The sequence below is a fragment of the Ceratotherium simum genome, chromosome 26 (genome assembly GCF_057802395.1).
Source record: "Ceratotherium simum simum isolate JZ-2026a chromosome 26, ASM5780239v1, whole genome shotgun sequence".
Taxonomy (NCBI): Eukaryota; Metazoa; Chordata; class Mammalia; order Perissodactyla; family Rhinocerotidae; genus Ceratotherium; species Ceratotherium simum.
In genome coordinates, this window is record NC_141925.1 from 9,888,497 (window position 1) to 9,912,238 (window position 23,742).

Sequence of the window (23,742 nt, forward strand, 5' to 3'; positions counted from 1 at the left end):
TCTTTCACTAGCTAATTCCAAATCCAGAGAGGCCTTCCAAATGCATTTTTCAAATATGGAAAATGTGACCAGGGCTGGCCTTGTGGGCGTGTGACCCGAGCCATCCCACAGGGCCCTGCAGTCAGAAGGGCCCGCGCTCTCTCGAAGGCTCTGTGCCGCCATCTGAAATTCTGAATATTTCAGGCACAAGGGGTCCCACATTTCCATGCTGTCCTGGGGCCAAATGTTACATGCTGAATGTGACCACTCGTCACAGAAAAGGAAAAGGAGGCATTTCTGATGCCAGAAGAACTGGGCCTGGCCTTAGAAATCGGCCCATGACCAGCTACTTGCGCCTGGCCCCCACTTTCTCATCTGTAAATAAGCCACTTGGAATTCGGGGGTCCCTAGCTGAACATTTCCCATGTTCCGAGTCTCAACGATTTGCTCGGTGAAAGAGATTCTCTGAAATGGGCGGTGAGGGGTCTACAGATATTCATTCCTAGACCTACGGGAATGAGTCTGGGAGAGGCTCGTTTATCCAACCCTAGTTCAGAACAGGATTTCTCAATCTTGTTTTCATTACAGCTGCCTCCCCGGCATCCTCCCACTCCCGCCCCCAAGGAGAAAAATTAAATTATATGCAAATTTAATTAATTAACTTAAATATAATTTGATTTCTGCCTAACAAGAGAAATTAAATACTAAGAAATAAGATTTCATTGGGTTGGGTTGAGTTTTGGAGGGCCACACATCACTGTAATATCTAAGACTTTTTTTACCTCTCTCCTCTCCCCTAAGAACCGATTTTCACTCCCTTGGGTCCCCCCTGAGAACCCACAGTGTGGAGTGAGGGATTCGGGCACAATGAGTTTTCTACATCACCAACATTTGTTCATTTAGTATTTCTAAAATGTGTCCCTCTTTTCTTGCTGTCATAAAGGCAATGCATCCGAATGCATTTTAACCTTTTACTGACCAAGCCCTAGTGTTCCTGACATCTGTATATTCTTTTCCGGGCATGACCAGCCCTCTCACACCTTAATCTCGTGAGCCACAACCGAGGGAGGTGGGCAGGGTGAGGGTGACCAGCCGGGACACTCCCCTCTGCTGTACTGGGGCCGAGCAGGGCTGGGCTGGTGGCGACCACCTCCTCCTACACCGTTCACTTCTCTGGGTCTTGAATCTGCTGGGTCCTCACCCCAGGAAGACAGTGAAGGATGCTAAGGGGGACCAGATAACTAGGCTCTTTAAACCTTATTCTGGCATCTCTGAGTCCAGAGGTTCTGGCCTGAGCAAAGCCTACTCCCCATCTTGTTCTCTCTATGCCACATCCCCATCCCGGATTCACAACCGCATTAGGATGAACTAACCCGTGGGCTCTTACTTGACTGCAACGGCTCTGTAACTCATGCCTTACACGCATCATCCCGTGTAATTCTCACACCACCGAGTCAGGAATTATTGTTATCATCATCCCAATTTACAAACGGAAAAAATGAGGCCCAGAGAGGTTAAGTCACTTCTCCAAAGTCACACAGATCCAGGGGCAGGGCTGGGGTTTGAACCCACACCTGTCAGACTCCAGAGCTATTTAGAACTCACCAAAACACCTCCCTGGCTGGGAGATCCAGACACAGTCAGCAGTCTCGTTTTGCACACCTCGCCCCCAAATAAAACGTGAAAGGAAAAGAAATTCTCAGCGGAAGTAACACATTTGAACGCCTCGCGAGGAGTCACCTCTCTCTTTCTCTTTGCCTCCCTAACATGCGTAAGAAGATGCATTTACTGCAGACTTTCACAGCACACACCCAAGACGAGGAAAAAATACCTGCCTATTACAGATTCCAACTAATTTTGTCACTGAGAACTTTGCAATTCAAAATGAGCTGCTTCTGTAATAAGGATCAGGGGCCAGGATCTTAATGATCAACCAAGGGTAGATACCCACAAAGCTCTTCCCTCTTGTTTTTGGGGAGACAAACAACGAAGTGGGAGATCTCAGAATTTCTGAAATGCAACATTTGTCCAAAGTTGCATATTTCAAGCGACAGCGTGGCGCTGGAACGCCTCAGCTGCCTGCTGCAGCCTCCTGGGAGGAAAAGGCAAAGGCTTCTCTTGCCAACCGAGTCTCAGAGCAGCTAGCCTCCGCTTTAATATCACTGTTGAAAGAGGAGGAAAAAGCCCTCAAGATCCTGGAAAGAAGCCACAGCTCGGGTCCAGCGATCTTCGCGCCCCAAACTGATATTAATGAACTGATCCTGAAACCTCAGGACGTGGGAATAAACTGCATGAGGGAACTCGATTTCAGCAACCGATCTGCTCCTAATAAATGCAGCCTCAACAGCCTTAGAATCCCCTGAAATATTCCCGTGGGAGCTGCTATGTCAGGCGCCCACTCATTCTGCACCCGCACAGGCGTTCATTCGGTGTTTGCAGAGCCAAGCCTGGAGCGTTCTGCCTGGAATCCTAAATTCGAAGGGCAGGGTCTGAGTTTAGATGATGTCTGGAGATGGCCGGCCAACCAGCTCTATCACTGATAAGTCGGCTCCAAGACATCGCTGGAACGAACCTCAAAAACATGACACTAAGTGAGAGAAGCCAGACACAAAAGGCCACATATTGAATGATTCCATTTACACGAAATGTCCAGAATAGGTAAATCCACAGAGACAGAAAGCAAATTAGCGGTGGCCAGGGGCTGGGGGGAGGGTGTGTGTGGAAATGGGGAGGGACTGTTAATGGGGACGAGGTTTCTTTTTGGGGTGATGAAAATATTCTGGAACTAGATAGAGGTGATAGTTGTACAACACTGTGAATGTACTACATGCCACTGAATTGGACACTTTAAAAGGTTCACTTTATGTTAGGTGAACTTTACCTCAATAAAAAGAAAAAAAAGGCATCGCTGGAAATCTCTAGCCTCCATGTCACAAGCCAAGGCCTGCCACTCCAGCCACCACATTCACCAGTAGTCTTAGTTCAACCCACCGAGTGGCCCCCGTTTACCTAAAACCAAGACCGCTGGGGTCTTTCTGACACCCCTCCAACGTGCCCCTCACTAGGGTGACCGAAAGTCCTGGGTTCCCTGGGATGGAAGGTTCCCAGGATGCACTGGACCCCCACTCCCCAGCTGGTCTCTCACTTCACCTCCCACCACCACTGCAAATCTCCTATGTGTCTGCAGGCTTGCTGAGATGTCCCCAAACATGCCCTTTCCTCTTTGCCCTCTCACCTACCACACCCCAGCCTGCATGCCACCTCCTCCAAGAACCTCTCTCTGGCCTTCCCCAGGGAGAAGTAATTCCTCCCCTAACCTCTCTATACAGTTCAGAAACAAGGGTGCAGGGTCCAGAGCCAGACCGCCTGTGGTCACATCCAGCTCCCCCACGCCCCACGGCAGGACTTTGGTGCCTCGGTTTTCCCATCTGTAAAATGGCACAGTCGTAGCTTCTTAAGGTTCCTGGGAGGATTAAACGAATCCCCTTGTGAAAAGCACCAGAGCAACGAGGGACACGTGAGCACTCAGGACATGTTAGCTGTTACCCACACGTGTTTCTCTCCTGTATTTGTCACAGAGTACTTTTCTTGACTTGTCTGTCTTCCTAATCAGTCTGTAAGCCCTGTAAGGGCAAAGATTGAAATTTATTAAAATCTGCATCCCCAGAACCTAGAACTAGGCTCAAAACATCTTGGGTGCTTCATAGGGTGACCCAGTGTCCAGTCTGCCCGGGACGGAGGTGTTTCCCTGGATATGGGATTTTGGGTGCTTAAACCAGGAAAGTCCCAGGCAAACTGTGACAGGTTGGTCACCCTGATGCTTCAACAGATGTTTGCAGAAAACAATACCCAGGTATAAAAAGGACACTGAGACCCATCCTAGATGGCATCAACGTTAGGAAGCCGACATAATCGGAGGGTCTTACCCGGATAGCCTCAGCTTAGAACTTGAGAAAACTAAGCTTTTCAAGGAAGATGTTTATGTAAGGACAATAATAGGGGTGGAAAGAGCTTGAAAAGGGAAGTGTGGAGGCGTGCAAACACGAGCAAGATAAAATCAGAAGGAAAAAAAAAAAGTCACAACCTCCGAACCCCAAGATCGGTTCAGTTCTCCTCGACGCAGGTTTCTGATGCTGCTGTATTCCCACCTGCAGAAGGCACCCCTGGGTTTTGCCAAGACCCACACTCCTGGTTCTGGTCGGGGTCGTGGAGGAGGGTTAAGGAGAGGGGCGCTTCCTGAGACCACATCATCCATTCAAAACCTGGACTCGGGAGCAGGCTCCTCGCTGCCACCACCCAAACTCAGAAATATCTGTCACTCCATGTTCATTACCTGGTCCTTAGGGTGGCTCTAAAGCCACTTGTTCAAGATGCGTGGTGTGTCATCCATTCCCCAGAAATGACCATCTGTCTTTTTTCATGGGTGTCAAGAAAATTCAGAGCCTGTAACTAGCTTGTACCCCGAGATGCCATAAACTCCTCCTGATACGTGTGCACAGGAAAGGGGAGAGCCCACACCTCTGCAGGTATCTCCATCCTCAGTCTCATTTATAACCGGCAAGGCAGATGAGAGACTTAAGGAGCCTCGGGTCATTCTTCCTTCCCACCCCATCCTCTTCCAGTGAAATGACCAACAGGCAGGCCGGCAGGGCCCAAAGGGAAAGGAAGACAGGAGACAGAGAGAGAATGCCCAACAATGAGAATTCTCCTTGGACAACTGTACCAGACACAAAGGGCTTCGCAGAGAATCCAATCAGGAACTGAGCTGGTGGGGAAACCGAGGCCACAGCCACTGAGCTCAGAGATGTCATGGGGGGAGACGTCTCTGCCTGGTGCCCAAGATACTGTCACACGTGGGACTTTCAGCAACACCTGTGTGTTCCTGTCATTTACAAGAGTGAGTGAGCGCCACCCATCTCTCAGAGCACAGCAGGAACGGCGAGACCTCAGCCTGGCCTACTGAATACCCACGGTTACTCTGAGAAAAGAGAAAACACAGAAGAACATGAGCAGGCAGGGCATGAAGAGGGGAATGGAAACGGCCAAAAGAAAACTGAGAGGATGGAATGTTAAGGCAAGTTGAATGTTGAAGAGCAGAAAACTCTGGGACCAAGCTTCCTCAGTTCAAATCCCAACTCTGCCAGTTCTAGGCTGTGTGAACTTGGGTGAGTTGCTTCCTTCTCTGTGCCTCGGTTTCCTCATCTGGAAAATGGGCTGATAGTACCTACATGTCAGAGGGCTGTGTGATAATGAAGCGAGTGCATGTGCTCAGAACACTGGGTTACTCTAAAAGCGTTAGTTCTATTACTTACAGGGAAGCAGAGTAAAGCCCAGGGAGGGGGTCACCTGTCCACAGTGACACAGAGGTTTCATTGCCAAGAGGCCGGAAGACCCAAGCACAGACCCCATCACACCTCGGGTTCCCATTCTGGGGCCTCTACCCCCCACGGCTTCACAGGTAGACATTCACATCTTTGTCTAAATTCCCTACAGCCTGACCCTCCTACCCCTACCCACAATGTGGTAGACAGAATAATGCCCCCCTAAACTTCTCCACGTCCTAATTCCCAGAACCTGTGAATATGTGAACATGTTACCTTAAATGGCAAAAGGGACTCTGCAGCTGCGATTAAGTTAAGCACCTGGAGACGGGGAGATTATCCCGGTGGGCCCAGTGTAACCACGAGGGTCCTTATAAGAGGGAGGCAGGAGGCCTGAGAAGAGAGAAGATGCTACGATATTGGCTTTGAAGATGGCGGAAGGGGCAATGAGCCAAGAAAGGCAGGCGGCCTCTAGAAGCTGGAAAAGGCAAGGAAAGGGATTCTCCCCTGGGGCTCCAGGAGAAACCCAACACCTTAATTTTAGGCAGTGACACCCGTGTTGGACTTCTGACCCCCTGAACTCTAAGAGAATAAATTTGTGTTATTTTCGCCACCGAGCTTGTGGTAATTTGTTACAGCAGCCGTAGGAAACAGATACACCCCATACACCCCGCCTCGTAGGTGATGGCCCAGATCCCGACCGGCCCTGCAGATTCTCAAGGGGGTTCTCCCCACTCTCACAGTGGGGGCCCCCAGTGCCCACACCTCTGCCCCCCAGCAGAGACCTGAGCCCCTCAGCCTCCCACCCTCATCCCCAGGCATCTCTCCACTCACCCTCGGCTCAGAAGGAGCCCTTGTCTGGCTCAAACTTCACTTGAACCCTGTGAATGCGGCCATCCCAGCATGGCCTGCCATCTCCTAGGGGACTCTGCTCCAATCATGTCCCCTCCTGCCAATCCCGCCTCTCAGCCAGCCCCTCTCCTGAGATCTCTAAGGTGGCTCAAATCTTTCCTCGTTAAAATGTAAAAACGAAGTGCCCCTTCTCCCTCAGCCCTGGTCCTCAACCCCTCTGGCTCCCGCTACTCGTCCACTGATTCACCCCCCACCACCGGCCTCCTTCCTCCCTCAACCACGACCCCTCCAAGCCCACTTCCTGTTTCCTGTCCCGTCCCGCGGCTGCAGGCACCTCCTCTGAAAGGACTTCCTCATTTGGCCCGGCCCTGCACCTCCACGTCCTTCAGGGGCTCGCTCCACACCAGCCCTTCCACACCAGGTCCCCAGGGACTCGGGGGTCTGCACGCAGTTCCCATGGTCCCCCACTCCTCAACGCCACACCCATCAGGCTGACCGTGGCCCACCCCTAGACAACTCCCCGGCATCTTCACCTACGAAAAGTTGCTCCTCTCTCCAAAGTGGGGAGATGCAGTTAAAAGGACACAGAGACGGATGGTCAAGCTTGATACTGTCAGCGAGAAGTTGTGTGGACATCACACATCTGCTGATATGAGGGAGTGAGAAAAGGGCACTTCGGCTCTGTGGTCTTCCTCCCCAAAACCCTTGACCCTCAGGCTCATCATGAGAAAACATCAGACAAACCCAGGCTGGGCGACTTTCTACAGGGGACCAGGCAGTACTCCTCATAACTGCCAAGGTCATGGAAAACAAGAAAAGTCACAGACCAGAGAACAAGACGTAAGAACTAAACACAATGAAGAATCCTGGACTGGATCCTGGACAGAATCCAGTGGAAAAACTGGTGACATTCATATAAAGTCTGGAGTTTGGTTAATAGTAAGGTACCAATGTCAGTTTCCTAGTTGTGACAAATACACTCTGATGATGATGTAAGACGTTAACAACGGGGCAAGTTGGATGGAGTATATGGGACTTCTGCACTAACTTTGCAACTTTTCTGTAAATCTAAAACTATTCTAAAATAAAAGGTTTGTGTTTTTAAAAAACCCAGACCTGATACCAAGATATTTTTGACCCATCGTTAGATTTGCCATTTTCACCCTAGCAAAGAAGAAAACGTTTGGTGGCACATGGAGCTGGGCTGGGTGCGGATGTCACCCAGGGCTGGTGGGAAGGTAAACTGAGGCTCACCGAATGGAAGTACCTATCAAAATTTAACATGCATGAGTCCTTTGACCCAGTAATTCCTCCTCTAGGAATCTGTATTAGAGATAACTCCCTGCATAGTTAAGTGATAAATGATGAGCACATAGGAGTATTCAGTGCAATGTTGCTAGAAACCACCTAATTGTCCACTGGCAGGGAACTGGGCCATGGGTTACGGCCTGTCCACACCAGGGAATGGTATGCAACCATCAAAACAGAACAAGGAAGGGGGTGGCCCGGTGGCACAGTGGTTAGGTTTGCATGCCCCGCTTCAGCGGCTCAGGGTTCGCAGGTTCAGATCCCGGGCGCAGACCCACGCACCGCTTGTCAAGCCATGCTGTGGTGGCATCCCATATAAAGTGGAGGAAGATGGGCACAGATTTTAGCCCAGCGCCAATCTTCCTCAGCAAAAAAAAGAGGAGAACTGGCATCAGATGTTAGCTCAGGGCTAATCTTCCTCACAAAAAAACAAAAAACAGAACAAGGCAGAGTTTTATGGGCAGAAATCAGTTATCTCTGAGATGTATCATAGGGTGAAAAAAGCCCCAACAGTAGCCCATCATTTGTGTACGACGAAGGAGGATATACATATTTCCTTATTTAATATGCACAAAATGTCTCCAAAAAGGTACACAAGAAACTGACAACAGCGGCTCCCTGTACGCAGGGGAGGGAGGTGGGCTGGCAGATGCAGTGGACGAACACTTTTCACTCCTACACCATTGCTGGTCTTTTGTATGTTGAGCCATAGCAATATCACATGATCAAAAAATTAAGTTAAGAAAATTAAATACAGGTTTCTACCACTATCTGAAATTTCACTTTACACTATTCCTCTTTTACTAAAGACCTACATTAGTACCTGTTTTCAATAACCCAAAGACATCTGAAGATGATTTTCACTTTCATGAAAAAAGGCGAAAATAGCATTCAGCGTTTGTTTTGCAGTCAGCTGTTAAGAGAGGCTAAGCAGTCAAGCATACCGTCGTCTTTGAAGCCTTCCTCGTCACCCACAGCAGACAACGAACCCCGACTTTTGACATTGAGGCAGGAGACATAGAAAAAGGTGTAGATGTTAGTGACCTGCCTGCCCTGATGAGATGTTCACAGAGGACCCTCTTCCTCTCTCCTACACTCCAGTCTCCTGTACTCCCACACCCCAATCTCTGATGACTCAGCCTAGAGCACCATCATCACTGCCACCCCCTCAGCCTTCCAGCGTGCTCCTGTCTTCTCGATTCGGGTAAGTGAAACTCCACTGTGCATACATTATTTCTACTTTCTATAGGCTGTGTATTCATCATATCATTCCTACTTTCACTATATGTTCGTGTGGTTTTAGGTTTTATGTGTTATAAATGACTTGGTAGGTTATTTTTTGGGTCTGGGAATGCCAAAATTTTTTCCCATATAAATTAACAGTAACTGCTTCTTTGCTCTATGCCATTTCAGCTTACCAAAGGTTTCATAGGAACACTCTACTTTTGGACAGTGGGGGAAAAACTTGTAAATTAAATAAAATATACTTATTAATTATAACTTAAGTTTATACTTTTATAATTTATTATAATTTAATATATTTAATTATAACATACTTATAATTAAATAAATTAAAATTTTAATTTAATTTGAAATAAAACAAATTAAATCTCTTTTTTTTTAGTGGGAAAAAAAAAGCCTTCTCTGCAAACCCCTATCTGCCCTCCCCAGGCTGGCCTCCCGTAGCCTCCCATGTCCTCCTGCCTCTGGGTGAAATGACGTCATCACTGCCCTTTGTCCCATGAACTCTGTCTCACATCCTTGCCTAGCACCTGGCCCTCAGCCCTCCCTGAATGTTTGCAGAGTGATTAAAGCTTCTGATTATTTGTTTGATGAGAAGACGAGCATTGAACATTCTACAACTCCCACTATATCATCCCCGAATTTATACAAATAACATCCTATTTCACCAACATCAAGTTCTTGTCTTCCCATTTTGTGCTATGATCCACTTTTCATGAGGGAGGTTCTTAAGGCTGACAGTGGACGAGGGTTTGGGGACACATAGACCCTCCCTCACTGGCCTTAACGAACCCATTTAAGGGAGGCAAAGTTAACCAATATGGGGAGATGTGGGAGCAGACACAAAGGGGAAACTGAGTCCAGATTCCAAGGTAAGTGGAGGATCTAGGGTACATGAGCAATGTCAGAACAGGAGGTAGGGGACAGCGTGGCCGAGCACACAGAAGCAGGCACACCTGTGTCCTGTGGGCAGGCAAACAATGGTTGACCAGGAGGGTGGGGTTGGGTTACGGGAGCCTTCACACCACCAAGGGCCTGGCCCGGGCGAGGCGGGTACCAAGCTGGACCTTTGGGGAAGGACCCTACAAAAGGTTTCTGTTTAATTAACCAGCAGCCCAAGAGCGACTTTAAAACCCCCCAAAAGTTTCAACTCCTGCCAAGAAGGAGAGTTCAGACTCCAAAAATAAGCCTCAAAGCCCAGAATACCAGGAGAAACCAACCATAGCAAAGCCACCCAACAACTCCCCAGGAGGGTAAACACACAGGAAAGGCCCATGGCCCGCAGCCAGGGAGGTCCTCTCCCCAGACCACGTCTACACACAGGGAAAACGCCAGTGTGCTGCTTCACTCTGATCGACGGTCTCTTTCAACATCTCTCCCAAAAAGTATCTTAACCATTTTCTAAAATCGAGCCCATATTTCTCACTGCCTTCTTAAGTCTAAAACATAAACAAACAAGAAAATGCTTGTGTCAGCTTCTTGTGGTTCTGTGCTGTCCCAGGCTGCCCACGGTCCGACCTGGGGCTGCTGGCAGCCCCCATCGCTCCCTCCATCTGCTGCCTCACAGCTTCTGAGGACGGGGAAACCAGAACCCAGGGTGTAAGAACTCTGTGTGAAGGAAGAGTTACTAGTTTCCTTGGGTGCCTCCTATGGGTAAGATAACAAGCTTGGGCACCTGGCTGGATGATAAAGATCTGCATTACTTGGGAGTCTTGTATTTGTTTATTTCCTCAATTCTGGCTAAATTCCAGATGACTGCAGGTATTGTAACGGTCATGTCTTTGAAAATTACAGAAAACCACAGTCTCGCCTTTAGCAAGATTAACGGATAAGGTGAGGAGAGGGTGGTAAACATTACCCATGGCATTCTTTCAAAGCCTGTCCCACGTCCCCTGACCGTCCCACACCATCCAGCCCTCGATGACATATGCCTTCCTCGTGCATCCTGATTGCTTCCTGTCTGCAAGTTAGACTCCTTTCCCTAACTGGACCACACGACACCCCTCCAGGGGAAAGGCTGTGTTCCACATCTCTCTGGATTCCCCATGGGGCTTTGGGAAAGCCACGCGCAGAGCACCCCCTTGCAGAGCTGATACATAGTGCGTGTGTATCCCGTAGACGATGGCGAGCTCCACAGCACGGGCTCTTTAGAAGTGTGTATTTTTTAAATAAGGAAAAGATAAATCTTCCTTACAGAAGAAGTCCAAATGATACACACAGATTCTCTCACCTCCGGCTGGTGGAGTTTAATCTCCAGCCTCCCTCTCCTGGCTATGGGCTGGATTTATTGCTTTTAAAGAATAGTCGATGAGGGCCAGCCCCATGGCTTAGCCGTTAAGTGTGCGCGCTCCGCTGCTGGCAGCCTGGGTTCGGATCCTGGGCGTGCACCGACGCACCACTTCTCCAGCCATGCTGAGGCCGCGTCCCACATACAGCAACTAGAAGGCTGTGCAGCTATGACATACAACTATCTACTGAGGCTTTGGGGGAAAAAAATAAATAAAATTATAAAAAAAAAAAAAAAGAATAGTCGATGAAAAGGGGAAAAAAAAAAATCCTACAACGGAGAAACCTGGCAAACACGACCTTAATCTAGCGGAGAAGGATGACGTCATTAGCGATGTCACGTACTCCCTGATGGGATGTGACGAGAAGGGCACTTCACCTCTGTGGCCTTCTTCCCCAAAACCATAACCCCTGTGTGATCATGAGAAACACATCAGACAAAATCCCTGACAGGTATTCCTCAAAAACAGTCATGAAAAACAAGGAGAGACTGAGAGACTGTAACAGACCAGAGGAGACTGGGGACAGGGCGATGAAATGCAGTGTGGTCCCCAGGATGGGACCGCGGAACAGAAAAAGACATCAGTGGGAAAGCTGATGTGCTCCAAATCAAGTCTGGATTTGCTTAATAGCGAGGTACCAATGTCAGTTTCTCAGTTTCCCAAATGTTCTGTGGTGACGATATAAGATGTAAACAGTGGGGGAAACTGGGTGAGGGGTTTATGGGACCCCCAGTACCAACTTTGCAACTTTCCTGCAAATCTAAAATTAAACTATAGGGCGAACTGGAACAGGCTGGCCTCACGCAAAGGCATTCAAGTTCAATTTTAAAAAAACAAAATTTTTAAAAAGTGTATTCTGGGGCTGGCCTGGTGGCACAGTGGTTAAGTGCGCATGCTCCGCTTTGGCGGCCCAGGGTTCCCAGGTTTGGATCCCAGGCACGGACCAACACACCGCTTATCAAGCCATGCTGTGGCGGCGTCCCATATAAAGTAGAGAAAGATGGGCACGGATGTTAGCCCAGGGCTAATCTTCCTCACAAAAAAAAAAAAAATACTTTCTTAAAAAAATACACTTTTTAAGTGTATTTTGCTTAAATACCAAAGATTAAGTAGAGGCGGGGAGGATGATGAGGGTTTCTAATATTTCTAATCGGGGAAATAAAAAAAGAGAGAGAAAGGGAAAGAGATCTCAAAATTTAAGCATAATGGTCAGGCCTTAAAGTTTAAGGACGCTCCCAACTCCTCCAAGCTGAAAGCAATGATGCCAGCCACAAACCTCCCCTCCCTTCAGATGCAGATTTCCGAACTCTCACAGAGCGGTTTCAACCACACGTGGGTGATAAAGTCTTCTAAAAATACACCCTCATGCTGCACGTAGAAGTTTTCTTGATTTCAGCATCAGATCGACGCACAACAGGCAGGGCCTTGAGAAAGAAGATAAAGCAGCTTTTCAATCACCAACTTAATCCTCTAAGATCAATTCTTGCGGGAAGAAAAAGGAAGATTATTCAATTCCACTCCCCGCACCCACCCTCCAGCTCCAGAAAAGAAACCCAGGGCAGCGTCTCTGAGAATATATCACAGAAATGACCCCAGGAAAAAAGGCATTCCTTCAGCAAAAAAGGGGCATACATGCAAACTGCCAAGTCTCCTAAGAAAACAGCCTAGTTGGTACACAGGTGGAGAACCGGCTAGGAAGGCCAAAAAGATCTGGTCTTTTAGGGTCTCCGGAGAAAAATGTTCTTTCCAATAATGTGAGCATAGTGAAACCTGATTTCAATAAACCCTAAGGAACTATGCAACTTGTACATTTATTAAATGGAATATTGCTCAAAATCCTTACACTGAGGGCCACTGGCTAGCAAGCTTTAAAATACAAAGATTCTGCAACGCTGTTTCTGTCCTAATAGAATTTAACTTGCCTATGGCTCCAGAAAACATCCAAGGCAAATGGTGCTTCTTAAACTCTAGATTAATAAGGAGGCAGAATTTAGACACAAGGGAAAAGGGGGATCTCCAGGCCCCTTCAGGAAAGGAAATTAGAAACTGCACTATAGTTCTTAGGCTATTTGACCCCAAAACAAACTCAAATTCAGTATATCTCAGTAAAAATGTGGAAGCTCACAGAAAAATACGTCAAAGAAACGTTTTCAAATTGCATCTTCTGAATTCAGTCTGTTTCTGCAGAGCGATGTGTTCCACAAGTCAAAGGTAAAGTTACCACAATCTGAAAGCCAGGTTCAAGTGCGGTGTAACTACAAATTACAGTGATTTGTGGAATGGAAAATGCTTCCACTGGGGAGCTGGGCTGCTCCCCCAGAATCAGAGAGGGTAATTTCACTCTGGATTCCTGGTGAAACCACATCCCCAGTTTCCACATGAATGATGGTTTCTTGATGAAACGGGGCAATGAGAACATTAATAGGACTGCATCAGGAGACGAAATTGCATGGACCCTGATTACAACTTCATACAAAAACAGGCACCATAAGAAAAGATCAAGACACCCAACAAGAAAAACTAAGGCTAGCTGTTTCGTTCACATAGTGAGATTGTGCCTGATCTTCTTGATCCTCCAAACTGTCATATAACTTTTAAAAATATCAAGGCATCATCTATGAATAACGTCCTTGGATTCAAGGTTAAGGCAAGTCAATTTACCCCAGGAACACTGTCCACTCTAAAGCTCCAGGAGCTATGCAGCTTAAATTCTCCATCATTATTTTCTCTGAAGTTAACATCGATAAAAAAAAGTGCCTCCGGCTTTCAGGATGGTGAATTAACCTCCCACCCAGTACGGGCCAAGCAGAGAATGACAACACAGACATCCTCCATACTGCCTTTCTTCTGTCCATGCCTTAAACCCTATGAAATTACACACAGTTCTTCACTGAAACAGTGCGCAGCCCAGGGGCAACTTCATTAGTCACGGAAGTGTTATCACGGCTGCCCAGGGTGCCAACTCACCTTCCAACAACAAGATGAAATTGTGGGGACCCAGGAAAGTCCCACTTTGAGCTCAAATAACAATTTCAATATAAGTGAACACCAACCAAGTTCAGAACACGCCACAGGCAGCCAAACGGGCACCAAAGACACACACATCTGTACCAAAGAAAGGCCGAGTTGGGAGGTCTATCTGCCTGATGGATGGACCACCCCGCCCACTGGGCTATTTTTACTGCAGTAAAAGTGAAAATGAAAGAGGACAAGTGGCCGTGCCAACACACTAGGACTTTCTCCTATGGATCCCCTTTTCCCCACTGTCACTGTAGCTTGGATTGATTGATTTTGGGGGGGAGAATTTTAAGTCCCTGCAGGGTACCAGCCCATTCCCAGAGCAGCGTGATACAGGCCTCCGACCAGCAGGAATGGCTAACAGCAACAGAGCACATACATGTTGATCTCCTCGAAAATTAACTCAGGCTGGAAATGACTTCCAGCTCCTTCCCTCTCAGCGCTTCCCCTCTCACTGTTGTCAACCCCGGGCTTGTCTGTGCCACCTCTGAAGCTTTGCTAAGACCCTTCCGCTCGTCTGGAAGGCTGCCCACCATGTCCACAGGTCCCTTCTGCCACAGGTACTCAGGCCTCTGCTTTTCTATTCAACTCCCCTAACCTGGCCCCAGGCTCACAGTTCCCTCCTTTCCACTCCTCTCAAGCCCCTCCCACGCATTAGTGAGCACTGGCTTTTCCACCTGTGTGTGTTTCCCCTTTCCACCCACAGCGTACACCCCTCAGGACTAGGAGCCATTTCGTCTGTGCCCTTTAAAGGGGAGCATTTTATTTCCCCACAGCCAGCTCATAAAAGAGAGTGAAGACACAAAGGGAAGTTGACTTCAAAGACAGAGAATCACTTCAATCTAGTATTTTAGAGACTTAAGAAATTGATCCTCTGCCTCAGAGCAATCAGCGATTCACTTAATCCACAAAAACATTACAAGGATACTTTTTCAAATGTGAATAAAAACATCTATTATTAATGCCTTAAAGTAACAGGAAAGAGGGAAGGAAGACTGGCCTCTCCCATAGTAGATCTACAACAAATGTTTCTTAGAGAGTTTGGTGCACCTTCAGCTCCCAGAGCAAGGCTGAGAGGAAAGCCAAGCGCAACATGATTGTTCTTCTATGCCAGGTAGGGCAAGTCACCTGCTCTCTGGCTTCTGATCCAGTTACAATGACACCAAACAATAGTGGAGTCCCAGATACCAGCTCATGCCTCTCTTCACACAGCATCCAAAGTAGTTCTATTTTAAAAGTCACCCTGCTGGGGCCAGCCAGCCCGCACAAGCGGTTAGGTGAGCACGCTCCGCTGCAGTGGCCTGGGGTCCACAGGTTCGCATCCCGGCCTCACACCGACGCACCGCTTGTCAAGCCATGCTGTGGCAGCATCCCATATAAAGTGGAGGAAGATGAGCCCGAATGTTAGCCCAAGGCCAATCTTCCTCAGCAAAAAGAGGAAGATTGGCAGATGTTAGCTCAGAACTGATCTTCCTCACAAAGAAATAAAAAAAATAAAAGTCGCCCTGCCAAGACTGGGGGTGGGGGTAGGAAGGGAAATAGGGCAGTCAACACACACCAATGCAAACCGTGTGTTTCCTTAAAAGGGCCCCAGGGGAAATTCAGGGCCAACCCGTGTTCCAGGCAGCCCCTCAACCAGCACCAGGTCACTGGCCCAAGGAAAGGATTTATTTCCCTTGAGAAGACAAGTTGGAGAGTCAAACCTGATGGCTGAGGTGGGAAGGCCCTGTGGCTTCCAGAAACTGTGGATTTCCCAACCACCAAAGCACAGTCCAACAGGCAACGACATCAGCCTCACTATCTGGAAACACAAAAGCGACTAGAAAACTACTTAAGTCCAACTGGCCCGATCCCTGGAATGCATGGCCCTTCCAGAACACGCTCGTTCCCCCCACACCTCCTCTCCCTGGCCCTGACCAGGATCTGCGGGCACCACACCGACCCCACTGTCCAGATCCAAACTGATCTGAAGAGCAGAGAGGAGGGGCGACGTCCACCTCTGCCACAGGTTCCCCGAAGCATCCATCCTGCGCCGGCAGGGGACGGGGTCCAGGCCACCCCCAGAGCTCACACGGGCCCACCTTACCCCGTGGGGAGGGGTCTAGCCATGGCCACGGCTCCCTGCGCGCGCGGTGAGTCCCGCATTTTCACCTCTTGGGGGCTCCCTAGGCCCCCGGGTGTCCACACAGGCATCCGCCCAGGGCGGTCCTGGATCCTGCGTGGAACCCCGGGGGCAGGGGCAAAAACGCAGATGCCGTGGCCCCTAGACGCCGAATTTCTGGGACCAGCGTCCAGAAACTCGTCGGGATTTTTTGTGCGTGTTGTTTTTGTTTCTGAATCCCCGGCTGACGACTCTGGACATGTCAACTTTGAGATCGCTGCCACCAGAGCGAATCGCGACTTTCCTGAAAAGCCCCGGGGCGTCCTCTCCGGGGCGGGCGGCACCGCGGGCGAGGAGGGGCCCGACGACCCTGGCGCGCGCGGTCCGCGGGCGATCGGCCCCCTCGGGGAAGCAGGATCGGGACCCAGCCTGTCCCACGGCCGGGACCAGCGCCGGGAGGCTGGAGACCCGGCCCGGGCCGGACTCCCACGCCCTCACTCCGCCTCGACCCCCGGGACCGCCGGGGTCCCCGGCCGCCACCACCCGCGCCACGCCCCGGTCTCCCCGCTCCGAGCCCCGGGCAGGTGGCGGCGCCGCGGGGCCCCCGCTCCCCGCCGCGCGCCCCGCACTCACCGCCGCCCGCGCCGCCAGTCGAGCCGGGAGGTCTGAGCGGGGCGCGCGGGCGGCGGGCGGGGTGGCCGCGGAGGAGGGCCCGGCGCCGGGGCGGGCTGGACCGGCCGGGGCGGAGCGGCGCCCGGGCTTCCGGCTGCTCCCGCCTCCGCGCGCTGCCGGGCCCCGCGCCCGCCGCCCGCCCGGCGCGGCCGGACACCCGCCGGAGAGCCGCCCCCGCTCCTGCCCGCCCCCTCCTCCCCTGCGATCTCCACTGCCCTGCGGTCACCCCCGGCGTACACCCCAGGCCCCGCTCACTTCCTGGAACCCTCGCGCTGACCTCGGAGCCCCCCACTCGCCGCCTCCTGGTGTCTCCCTTTTCGGATTCTGCCCCTGCACGTGGAGCCCCGGTCCGTGCCCCGGACACCCCTCACCCTCCTCTCCTGATTCCCGCCCCTGCTCTCCCCACTGCCCTGGGTCCTCCATCTGGCAGTCCTTCTTCCCGCTCTCAGTCAACGGACCACCAACCTCGAGTTGGGATCCCGTGCTCCCTGTCCTCCGGAGGGCGACCCTTCTCGCCCCATAACTCAATTCTGTACGTTCAGACGCATCCGGACAGCCCAAGACACTCCGTGTTGCCTGTGAGTAAATCACCCAGTGTCTCTGGGCCTCAGTTTCCTGTTTGTAAAATGGGCATCACAGTACCCATCTCCTAAGATCTACTGACATAATGCAGGCAAAGGGGTTAGCACACCTTAAGTGTTAAATAAAACCTATCATCTGTCTTCCTACTTTGCATGCCCCCACGGTGGCCCGTGCCCCTAGGTACTGTCTCACTCCATCTCTGAAAGCTCTGGAAATTAGTAATTTCTGTTTCAACATCCTCTCAACCCTCTGCCCGTAAATGGGTGCTGTCTACGTATCTGATAAGAGCCCCATTTGCCTGTTCCTGTCATAACAGCAGCCCTGATCCAGAGGGCCCTCTGGGAAGTCATTATAGGGCATTAACGAGCCTGTGTGGCTTGAAGAGTACAAAGTCCTGGAGACGGGCAGATCCCTAATGTGGCCATCTAGAGAAATGCCACTTGGGTGGAGAGCCTATAAGCCCTGTGGTGGATTCATAGGTCTGGATCCTAGAACTCCTCTGGTGGTGGAATCCCCGGCCTTTTCACTGAGACCCTAGAGACACTGAGACCCAGACAGGGAGAGTGACTTGCCCAAGGTCCCACAGCAAACTGTCCCCTCCCTCCCTATCCAAAGCTGTCACCACCTTTGCCACGCTGCCCCAGCTACCATCAGCTGTGAACGTATTACTCAACTGGAGGACGGGATTTCAAAGTCTTCCCGAGCATGGGAGTTGCCAGGTAGCTGTTATTAATGAGGCCAACCTTTTATTGTTTTAAAGCTATAGAGGAAGCTGGGTTATGCTTGGTCTCTGCCATTCTCCATTCTCAGGGGTCAAAAAGACCTGTTTTCCTGACATTAAACCAGAGTATCATAGACCATCGCTAGCAGGACATGAGCCCTACAGAAAATCTGTCAAAGCAAAATGTTCAAGAAACAGCCCTGTGTGTTTCTTCTTCCCCTCTATAGAAGGAAAAGCACTCACACACGTGAATTTCTTTCTTTTACCACCACATCCTCATTTGTTTTTCTCCCTCCAACTGCTGAGCCACAACAGGAGCTGGCTTTGTTTTTATCTGTCCTAAACACACTGGGCTGTGAGCTTGTGATTATTTATGGGGAGAGTTGTAAAACTGTAACTTTTTTTAATACCCAAAAAACCACAGAGATCGAATTTCCAACCCAACACTTCCAACAGAGGAAGAAAAATAAACCGGCCACATGATCATCTCAATAGAAGCAGAAAAAGCACTTGACAAAATCCAACACCTTTTCATAATAAAAACACTGAACAAACCAGGAAGAGAAGGAAACTTCCTCAGCCTGATAAAGAGCATCTATGAAAAGCCCACAGCTGACGTCATCCTCCACAGTGAAAGACTGGATGCTTTCCTCCTGAGATCAGAAACAAGCAAGGCTGTCTGTTTTTACGACTTCTATTCAACATTGTATCGGAAGTCCTAGCCTGGGCAATTAGACAAGAAAAAGAAATAAAAAGCTTCCAGATTGGAAAGGAAGGAGTAAAACTCTCTGTTCACAGATGACATGATCTTATAATATAGAAAATCCTAAAGAATCCATAAAAAAAACTGTTAGTGTTGATAAACAAATTCAGCAAGGTGGCAGGACACCAGATCAACATACAAAAATCAGTTGCAACTCTGTACACTGGCAGGGAACAAGAAAAAAGGAAATTCAGAAAGCAATTTAACTAAGGAAGTTTAAGATTTGTACACTGAAAACTACAAAACATTGCTGACAGAAGTTAAAGAAGGCCTAAATAAATAGACATTCATGTGGTACAACAGTCAGAGTTCTATCAGAGAAATGGAACCAGAAAATGAGATAGATAGATAGATAGATAATTGATAGATAGATAGATAGAATATACATGAAACTCTTGGGCAGGAACTGAAGCTCTAGTTCATAGGAGGAATTCTTCCTCTGGGAAATCTCACTTTCGCTCTTAAGGCCTTTCAACTGATTGGATGAGGCCCAAATTACCAAAATAAGCTCCTTTACTTAAAGTCAACTTGTAGAAGTTAACCACATCTACAAACTACCTTCACAGCAACACCTAGACTAGTGTTTATTTGAATCACTGGCTACTATAGCCTAGCCATGTCAACACATATAAATAATTAACCATCACAGATGGCAATAGTCTCCAAACTGATATACAGATCCAATGTAATCTCTATCAAAATCCCAACTGCCTTTTTAGCAGAAATAGGTAAGCCAATACTAAAATTCATATTGAATTGCAAGGGACCCCGAATTACCAAAACACTCTTGAAAAAGAACAAAGTTGGAGGACTCACACTTCTCAATTTCAAAAGTTACCACAAAGGTACGGTATATCAAAGCATGTGGTGTTGGCATAAGAATAGACATATAAATCAATGAAATAAAATTGAGAGTCCAGATACACTCTCATACATCTGTGATCAGAGGGTTTTTGAGAATGGTATCAAGACCATTCCATGGGGAAAGAGTCTTTACAACAAGCGATGCTGGAAAAACTGGATATCTACATGCAAAAGGACGAAGTTGGATCCCTACCTCATGCCATATACAAAAATTAACTCAAAATGGAAAAACTATAAAACTCTTAGAAGGAAACAAAAGTGTAAATCTTCATGACCTTGGATTAGGCAATGGTTTCTTAAATATAACCCCCAAGACACAAGCAACAAAAGAAAAAATAGATAAATTAAACTTCATCAAAATCAAAAACCTTTGTGCATCAAAGGACACTATCAAGAGAATGAGAAGACAACCCACAGAATGGAAGAAATATCTGCAAATCATACATTTGATCAGGGTCTAGTATCCAGATTTTATAAAGAACTCTTAGAACTCAACAACAAAAAAAAAACCCAATTTTTAAAATGGGCATTGGGATGATGAAAAACTTCTAGAGAAAGGCAGAACTATAGAGACAATAAAAAGATCAGTGGATGCCAGGGATTGGGGAGGGGGTCAGAGTGAGATGAATAGACAGAGCACAGAGGAATTTGGGGGCAGTAAAAATACTCTGTATGATACTATGATGGACACATGTCATACATTTGTCCAAACCCAAAGAATGGACAACACCAAGAGTGAACCCTAATGCAAACTATGGACTTTGGGTGATCATGATGTCAACGTAGGTTCATCAGTTGTAACAAACGTACCACTTCGGTGGGGATGTTGATAATGGGGAAGGCTATGTATGTGTGGGGGCAGAGGGTATATGGGAATTCTCTGTACCTTCCTCTGAAGTTTACCATGAACTAAAACTGCTTTTAAAAAATAGTCTTTTGTTAAAAAAGTTCTGGAGATGGATAATGGTGCCAGTGGCACAACATTGTGAATGTACTTAATGCCACTGAACTGTACACTTAAAGATGGTTAAAATGGTAAATTTTATGTTCTGTATATTTTACCAGAAAAAAAACAATTAAGTTAAAAATGGACAAAGGACTTGAACAGACATTTCTGCGAAGATATACGAATAGCCAACAAGCACATGAAAAGATGCTCAACATCATTAGTCATCAGGGAAATGCAAATCAAAACCACAATGAGCTACCATTTCATATACACTGTGGGGTCATGGTAATGGGAAATAACAAGTACTGGGAAGGATGTGAAGAAATTGGACGCCTCGTCCGTTGCCGGTGGGAATGTAAAATGGTGCAGCCCCTGTTCCATCCCTGGGTACACACACACGAGTTGAAAACAGGTATTCAAACAAAAATTTGTGCAGGAATGCTCATAACAACATTATTCACAATAGTCGAGAGATAGAAATAACCCAAATGTCTATCAATTGATGGAGGCATAAACAAAATGTGGTAATCCATACGATGGAGTATTATTTGGTCGTAAAAAGGAATGAAGTACCAACACGCGCTACAACATGGATGAACCTTGACAACTTGATGCTCAGTGCAAGAAGCCAGACACAAAAGGCCACATACCATATGACTCTATTTATATGAAATTTGGAGAATAGCCAAATCTGTAGAGATGGAAAGCTGATTAGTGGTTGCCAGGGGCTGGAAGGAGTGGGAAATGGGGAGTGACCACTCATGGGAATGGGGTTTCTTTTTGAGGGTGCTAAAAATGTTCTAGAAGTTGATAATTGTGATGGTTGCATAATATTTTGAGTGGACTGAATGTCACTGAATTGCAGAGGTTAAAATGTTAAATTTTATATTACGTGAATTTTATCTCAATTAGAAAAAAAGGTAAACCAGATAATTCCTGTGTGCTCTATTAGGACACAGCAGGAGGGGCCCACACAGTTTTTACATGACATCTGTGACAGCGTCTCTTCCCAGTGAAGACTTTGCAGCCGTGTAACCCAAAAGGGCCCGAAAGGAGATCTGGGAAGGACACACACACTTCTATACCCCTGGAATCCCGCGGACCAGGCGGAAAGGGAGAACCTTCCTCTGGTGTATTCTGACACTTCAGAAATGACTGCAGCTGGGGAGAAAAACAGGCTGCCTAAAAGAACGCAGAATATGATCCCATTTTTTGTTTAAAAGAAAAAAAAAAGTACATACACACACCTGGAAAAAGGCTTCACACTTTTTCAAAGATAAAGAAGTCTCTAAATAGTTGTCTCTGAGTGATGAGAATTTTTTTTCTCCTTTTGCTACTCTCCATATTCCATGTTCTAACGTTTTAAGGACAAATACAAATTGTAGTTTAAAAAAAATGAATTTTCAAAAAAGGAACCCAGTTGCCAGAAACAGCCTCCTCTGACTGGTCTGTGTTATTCATAACAAGGAATTCTGGTAACTAATGTTTCCATAACACCTTTTCCATTTCCAAAACACGTTTCCCACACACGTCACGTGATTCATTCTCCCCAAAGCCCTGTGCCACAGAGACTCTTACTGGGGAGTTAGGCAGATGGGGAAACTGAGGCCAGAGGGACGAGAGGCTTGCCTGACATTGCGCCCCCACCCTCTGCCCAGATCCTGGTGTCCTGTCCTTGCTGGGGCCCTGGCCCAGATAACCCCTTTGTTTCTGCTGCTGCCAAGATGGAGCCCAACCCAGCTGAGCTCAGGGGCAGAGAAAGGCCTTGGTAGGCTTGCCAGACGCAGCAAATAAAAGCACGAGACGCCCAGTTAAATCTGAATTTCAGATAAACAGCAGGCAGTTGTTTAGTGTAAGTAGGCCCCAAATATTGCAGATGTATAATATATTCCCAGTGTTGCCCAGGACATACTTAAACTGAAAAAATCACCCGTTGTTTGTCTAAAATTCACATTGAACTGGGTGCTCTCTGTTCTATCTGGCAGTGCTACCCGCCTGGTCTGCTCCTGGCCGGAGCAGGAGGCCCGAGTCTGCGGGCAGGGCCTGGTCTCTGCCCGTGGGCCGTGGCATCAGCAGCCAGCGCCTGTGTTTCTATTTAACAAGACATAGGCAAGCCACAGCAATGGGCCAAGGATGCAGAATGAGCCGCCAATACAGAACGATGATGATGGCGATGGTGACGGGAAACACTAGCTGAGTCCCCATTGGTGGCCGGACCCTGGACAAAACACTTTATATTCATTATCTCCTGACAAAAACCCTCCTGTTTTACAGATGAGGAAACTGAGGCCCAGAGAGGTTAAGTAACAAGCCTGAAGTCACACAGCAAGAAGGTGACTGGAGATGGGATTTGAATGGGGTCTGGCTGACTCCTGAGGCTGCCACACAGCCTGTCCGCTCCCTGAGCTGACATGTTCTGGGGGCTGAGATTGTTCCAGGGGCGAGGACTAGGGTAGCAAAATAAAGAGCAAGGTCCTAGTACCCCTGGAGTTTATGTTCTGGTTGGGAGCAGGGGAGATAGATAATAAATCAATAATAAACGAGTACCCTGTGACTCTGCAGTCATCACTGGCTCTTTCTCAATGTTCTAGGCTCCAGGAAACACATGTCTTCATGGCACAGAAGAGCTTCATTCTCTGAGATCCACTCCACAGCCCTGGGCGGGAGGAGGGTAGGGTGGGCGGAGCATGAATCCGGGAATCATATTTATCTAACCCACAGTCACATGGTGCACCAGGCACTGCTCCCCCAACAACCCTATGAGGGAAGTATTATCATCTCTACTTTACAGATGTAGCAATTGAGGGCCAGAGAGGTTAAGCAAGTTGCCAAAGGTCACACAGCTAGTAATGGTAACAGTGGTATTTGAACTCCACTTGCCTGGCTCCAAGTCCGTGTTTAGCCACTAGGTCACAGAGAGCTTCGAGCCTTCTAGAACACACAGACCTGTGTCTTTCAAGCTGTTGAATCTCAGAGCCTTTCCCTCCAATGGTCTCCTACAGAGCCTCAATCCACAAAACAGAAATAAGCAGTTCTGCTGAAGCAAGCCCCTGCCCTCCCCGTCTGAAAGGGAACAGTCTGT

General features: G+C 48.2%; 1 protein-coding gene across 6 annotated transcripts in view; it reads right to left on the bottom strand.

Annotated features, from left to right (window-relative positions):
- Positions 1-23,232, bottom strand: part of LITAF (lipopolysaccharide induced TNF factor) — a 35,600-nt gene extending 12,368 nt beyond the window's left edge. Inside the window, exons 1-3 of one of the 6 annotated variants that reach the window (XM_087416968.1) lie at positions 16,743-16,767; positions 12,267-12,414; positions 10,933-11,182 (exon numbers count right to left, since the gene is read on the bottom strand). Coding sequence is in view for 1 of the 6 variants with exons in the window: in XM_087416965.1 (XP_087273091.1) it covers positions 23,208-23,226 (19 nt within the window). In the remaining 5 variants the exon portion in view is untranslated. Of the gene's footprint in view, positions 1-10,932; positions 11,183-12,266; positions 12,415-15,711; positions 15,810-16,094; positions 16,572-16,742; positions 16,825-17,246; positions 17,272-23,207 lie in introns of those variants that run through there. The other 5 variants (XM_087416967.1, XM_087416969.1, XM_087416965.1 and 2 more) reach the window with 5 other exon arrangements.
- Positions 23,233-23,742: the final 510 nt, after the last annotated feature.